Source organism: Salvelinus namaycush, chromosome 34, assembly GCF_016432855.1.
Source record: "Salvelinus namaycush isolate Seneca chromosome 34, SaNama_1.0, whole genome shotgun sequence".
NCBI classification, from domain to species: domain Eukaryota; kingdom Metazoa; phylum Chordata; class Actinopteri; order Salmoniformes; family Salmonidae; genus Salvelinus; species Salvelinus namaycush.
Window position 1 is genome coordinate 15888560 of NC_052340.1, and position 6000 is coordinate 15894559.

General features: G+C 42.8%; 1 protein-coding gene across 1 annotated transcript in view; it reads left to right on the forward strand.

The window, feature by feature from the left end:
* The window catches only part of LOC120029212 (neurobeachin-like), a 327891-nt gene that overhangs the window by 321016 nt on the left and 875 nt on the right, over positions 1–6000 (forward strand). The window contains exons 56-58 of the mRNA XM_038974506.1: positions 3769–3870; positions 5051–5247; positions 5807–5958. Coding sequence (XP_038830434.1) covers positions 3769–3870; positions 5051–5247; positions 5807–5958 — 451 coding nt within the window. The remainder of the gene's footprint in view (positions 1–3768; positions 3871–5050; positions 5248–5806; positions 5959–6000) is intronic.

Consider the following 6000-nt stretch of genomic DNA (forward strand, 5'->3'; position numbering starts at 1 on the left):
TTCCGCTAGCGGAACGCATGTCCTAGACAGGTTTTAAGCTGCTCATTTCTATAGATGAAACACATAGTAGTCTTCAGTAGCTATATATTAGCTATTTAGTTGTATGATTTATAAAGCAATGAATCATTATCAGTTATGATACAATTTTAAGATTAAAGTTAATACTTTTTATCAGATTTCAGTGCACAGCGCTCTAGAGGCTGTAGAAATTAAAAGTTAGGAGAGTATTATATTTGACAATGTTGATGTTGTAAACCGCAGCAGGGAGAGAACAGTGCCCTCTAGTGTTGCAACTACATCGGCCTGCATCTGTACTAAAACCTGGGGCCTCATTTATCAAAAGTGCATGCGCACACAAAAGACTCTAAACCTTGCGTGCACCAGTTTTCCTGTGAAGGTTGCTATTTATAAATGTTGAACTTGATGGGAAAGTTTTCCTATCCACACAAATCTCAGACCATGATCATGCATAACATCTAGTGGTTAATCAACTGTATTGCAAGCAAATATTGTTATTTTGAAGAAAATTGAGGTGTTTGATGCGGAGAAATTGTTATAATGGTAGGCTAATAAAAACATTTAAAACAGGCCTAATTATAACAAATGCATTTGCCATTGGTAAGGAGATCACATAGCAGCATGTAGACTAATGTGTTTATTTTACTTTTATTATACGGTGCATTCGGACGGTATTCAGACCCCTTGCCATTTTCTACATTTTGTCACGTTAAAATCCTCATCAATCTACACACAATACCCCACAATGACGAAGTGAAAACAGGTATTTATGCATTTTTGCAAATGTATAAAAAAATGTAAACAGATACCTTATTTACATAAGTATTCAGACCCTTTGCTATGAGACTCGAAATTGAGCTCAGGTACATCCTGTTTCCATTGATCATCCTTGAGATGTTTCTACAACTTGATTGGAGTCCAACTGTGGTAAATTCAATTGATTGGACATGATTTGGAAAAGCATCCACCTGTCTATATAAGGTCCCACCGTTGACAGTGCATGTCAGAGCAAAAACCAAGCCATGAGGTCGAAGGACTTGTCCGTAGAGCTCCGAGACAGGATTTTGTCGAGGCACAGATCTGGGGAAGGATACCAAAAAATGTCTGCAGCATTGAAGGTCCCCAAGAACACAGTGGCCTCCATCATTCTTCATTGAAAGAAGTTTGGAACAACCAAGACTCTTCCTAGAGCTGACCGCATGGCCAAACTGAGCAATCGGAGGAGAAGGGCCTTGGTCAGGGAGGTCACCAAGAACCCAATGGTCACTCTGACAGAGCTCCAGAGTTCCTCTGTGGAGATGGGAGAACCTTCCAGAAGGACAACCATCTCTGCAGCACTCCACCAATCAGGCCTCTATGGTAGAGTGTCCAGATGGAAGCCACTCCTCAGCGGTAGGGACTGGGAGACTAGTCAGGATCGAGGGAAAGATGAACAGAGCAAAGTACAGAGAGATCCTTGATGAAAGCCTGCTCCAGAGTGCTCAGGACCTCAGACTGTGGCGAAGATGCACCTTCCCAACAGGACAGCGACTCTAAGCACACAGCCAAGACAACGCAGGAGTGGCTTCGGGACAAGTCTCTGAATGTCCTTGAGTGGCCCAGCCAAAGCCCGGACTTGAACAGAATCGAACATCTCTGGAGAGACCTGAAAATAGCTGTAGATAGATCCTCTCAAGCTCCCCATCCAACCTGACAGAGCTTGAGAGGATCTGCAGAGCAGAATGGGAGAAACTCCCGAAATACAGGTGTGCCACGTTTGTAGTGTCATACCCAAGAAGACTCGAGGATGTAATCGCTGCCAAAGGTGCTTCAACAAAGTACTGAGTTAAGGGTCTGGGTACTTCTGTAAATGTGATATTTATTTTATACTTTTGCAAAAAAATCTATGCTTTGTCATAATGGGGTTTTGTGTGTAGGTTGATGCGGGGGAAAAAACGATTGAATCAATTTTAGATTAAGGCTGTAACGAAACAAAATGTGTAAAAAGTCAAGGGGTCTGAATACTTTCCATATGAACTGTATAGGCCTAAATCATAATCATATTACAGGACATGTATCTCCATTTCTGACATGACTGGTTTATTTCCGCTACACAACAAATATTAGGCTACCATTTATCCATTTATCCATTGCTTATTTAATAGCCAAATATATGATTGAAAGTAAATAGACCGGTAGCCTAATTAAATGTAACAGTATGGGTAGGCTACAGTACTGCTTTGCGATAGGAGCGCAATATCATAATCTATTTAAATTCAGAGCCTATACCAAGGCAGGAGATAGAAACACAAACTGAGAAACACAAAAAGAAAAAAACATTCTGCCCATACCTCTCCAAAAATGTGATCGTATTTGCCATTGCGCTTTCTTTTAGAAAGTGTCATGAGTCATGACCCAGTTCCAACATATCCAAATCATACAGCAAATGAGGTCGTTTACCAGGTGGGGTTGTAACACACTGTAATGTAGACGCAGGGAGTCAGGAAGGAGGTGCAGTTGGGGAGTTTAATGTAATCGAACTCATAACGATACAAAAACAAGGAATGCGTCTGAACATGGAAGCAGAGACAATAACACCTGATGGGAAATAACAACTGAGTGCTACAGTATAAATAGGGGGAGTAATCAGGGAAGTGATAAGGTCCAGGTGTGCGTAATGAAGGGTTGCCAGGACCGGTGGTTAGTAAACAGGCAACGTCGAACGCCGGAGGGGAGGAGTCAGAGTAGTGGTGACACGCACGTTCGAGAGCTCACAAATATAGTATAGCTCTGATTTAACAATGAAAACATGCATATATTTTGCATATGACAGTTTGATAAATCACAATAATTAGTTGCACAAACAAATCCCAGAATCTCCACATCTGCCAGAATTTAGGGAGGAATGTACATATTTAAATGAGGCCCCTGATCATTAAAATAACTTCCAGCTCAATCCCCCTCTGCCTCTCAGGCCCAGCTCGGCCCATACCACTGAAATGTGAGGCAGTGTGGGGAGGTAGGTGTGGGGTGGTTGTGTTGTGTCGGCTGGCTGGCTGGCTGGCTGGCTGGCTGAGGGGGGTTGGGGGCGAGGGGGGGGGTTCAGTGCTGGCTGATTGAATCTTTTGTAGGGCAGGTGAGCTGGATGAGTCGTGGTCTCTGGAGGCTTTCTTTGACACATGTCCCATCAGCCACCTCACCGCTGTCCTAGGACTGACATGTTTGCTCTGGTCCTACTCTCTAAGGGACTGGAGAGGAGAGAGGGATGAGAGAAGAGGAAAGAGGGGGTGAGAGGAGAGAGGGGTGAAGGAGAGGAGAGGAGAGGAGAGGAGAGGAGAGGAGAGGAGAGGAGAGGAGAGGAGAGGAGAGGAGAGGAGAGGAGAGGAGAGGAGAGGAGAGGAGAGGATGAGAAGGGGAAAGACTCCAGGTGTCCAAGACCTCCCCTCTTTAACCTCTCCCCCAGCCGTCATCAATCATGGGACAGTGTGAGGGGAGGGGAGTTGGGGAAGAGGGTGATCTGTCGTCACAACATTTAAATGACAATTAACCAGGACCTTGCTGGCAGCAGCTGGGTGGGAGTCACTCTCACCATGACTGTGGTCAGTTATTTATCAACATAACAACACATATGCTCAGTCAGTTCTTAGTTCATTACATTATTTTCAGTTGCTCCTTATAAGTGCATCCTCCAGTCAAGTGCACTCTGTTGCAACAATCTCAAGCCGTTGTGTGTTGTTATTAATAAAACCCAACTGTTGTGTTGTGTTCCAGGTGACTACCCGGCACCGCGAGCTGTGCTGACCGGTCATGACCATGAGGTGGTGTGTGTCTCTGTGTGTGCCGAGCTGGGACTGGTCATCAGTGGAGCCAAAGGTCAGCAGAGACAGCTTGAGTCCTCTATTCCCTGTGTAGTGCACTTCTTTTGACCAGGGCCCAAGGGCTCTGGTCCAAAGCAGTGGTGTAAAGTACTTAAGTAAAAATACTTTAAAGTACTACTTAAGCAGTTTTTTGGGGTATCTGTACTTTACTTTACTATTCATATTTTTGACTACTTTTACTTTTACTTCACTACATTCCTGAAGAAAATAATGTACTTTTTACTCCATACATTTTCCCTGACACTCAAAAGTACTCGTTACATTTTGAATGATTAGCAGGACAGGAAAATGGTCCAATTCACGTATTTATCAAGGGAACATCCCTGGTCATCCCTACTGCCTCTGATCTGGGGGACTCACTGAACAGAGAACATCCCTGGTCATCCCTACTGCCTCTGATCTGGGGGACTCACTGAACACAAATGCTTCGTTCGGAAATAATGTTGGCGCGTTGTAGTGCGCCCCTGGCTATTTAAGAAAGAAAGAAAATTGTGCCGTCTGGTTTGCTTAATATAAGCAATTTGAAATGATTTATGCTTGTACTTTTACTTTTGATACTTAAGTATATTTATAACCAAATACTTTTAGACTTTTACTCAAGTAGTATTTTACTGGGTCTTTCACTTTTACTTGAGTCATTTTCTATTAAGGAATCTTTACTTTTACTCAAGTATGACAATTGGGTACTTTTTCCACCAATGGTCCAAAGTAGAGTACTACAGTTTAATCTCCATCTAATAATAATAATTCATCTTGTATATAAAGTGCTTTTCTCACACCCAAGGCACTATAGAAAATAAGTACTATAAAATCGAAGTCACAGTATTTAAAAAACATAACTATACAGAACTGTCAAAGATGTGAACCAGAGCTGGGAAATCAGCTTCCTGGGCATTTCTGTCATCAGCTGGCTCTGAGAACAGACTATCTCACTCTTCAGCTAGGATCACAATGGATATAGTCATAGCTATTAGCTGTGGTACATGCCTCTGGTAAGGTGATGGTAATGGTTATGGTATGTGAGTTGGCTGATAGGACTGTAATGTTACATGCCACAGTACATAGATATCTTAGTTAGGTGTGGAATGTTGAGTAACATCCTTGAAATAGTGTGTGTGCATGTGTCCATGCATCCGTGCGTGTTAGTGTGTAACTCTATCTTGTTCTCCCTCCAGAGGGTCCGTGTCTGGTCCACACTATAACAGGGGACCTGCTGCGGGCCCTGGAGGGCCCAGATAACTGCATGTGTCCCCGCCTCATATCTGTGTCCAGCGAGGGCCACTGTATCATCTGCTACGAGAGAGGACGTTTCTGTAACTTCAGCATCAACGGAAAACTCCTGGCTCAGATGGAGGTCAACGACTCAACACGGGTAAGACCACAGATACAGTATGTGCCTAGTGAAAGTCTACACACGCCTTGCACAGTCTTCACATTTTACAGTCTTAAAATGACATTTCAAAACGGGATTCAGTGGGGGGGTCTACTGATCTCCAGAACCTACTCCACATTTTCAAAGTGAAAGAGAATTATAGAACATTCACCAAATTAATAATAATAATAATATATATGTTATTAAAGTATCTTGATTGCATATGTCTTCACACCCCATGGTGGAAGCACCTTTGCCAGCCATTATAGCCGTGAATAATTTTGAATAAGATTCTACCAACTTTGCATATAGGGCAATATATATATCTATATACAGTATATTATTTTATTTTTTTTATTGCTCAAGCTCAGTCAATTTGTTTGGGAATCATTGATGGACAGCAATATTCAAACCTAGTGTACTACATAGCGACTAGGGTCTAAATGTCTAAAGTAGTTTACTACATAGGGCCTAGGCTGTCATTTGAGGTAGATGTTATGATTATTTATTTATTTAAATGTAATGTATTATTATATCATTATTATGATGTGCTCCCTAGGCCATTATGCTGAGTAGTGACGGTCAGAACCTGGTGACAGGAGGAGACAACGGGGTGGTGGAGGTGTGGCAGGCCTGTGACTTCAAACAGCTCTACATCTACCCAGGCTGTGATGCTGGTGTCCGCGCCATGGACCTCTCTCACGACCAGAGGTTAGTCCTATTTGTCCTCCTAGTCAGGTTTCCTCTAATACA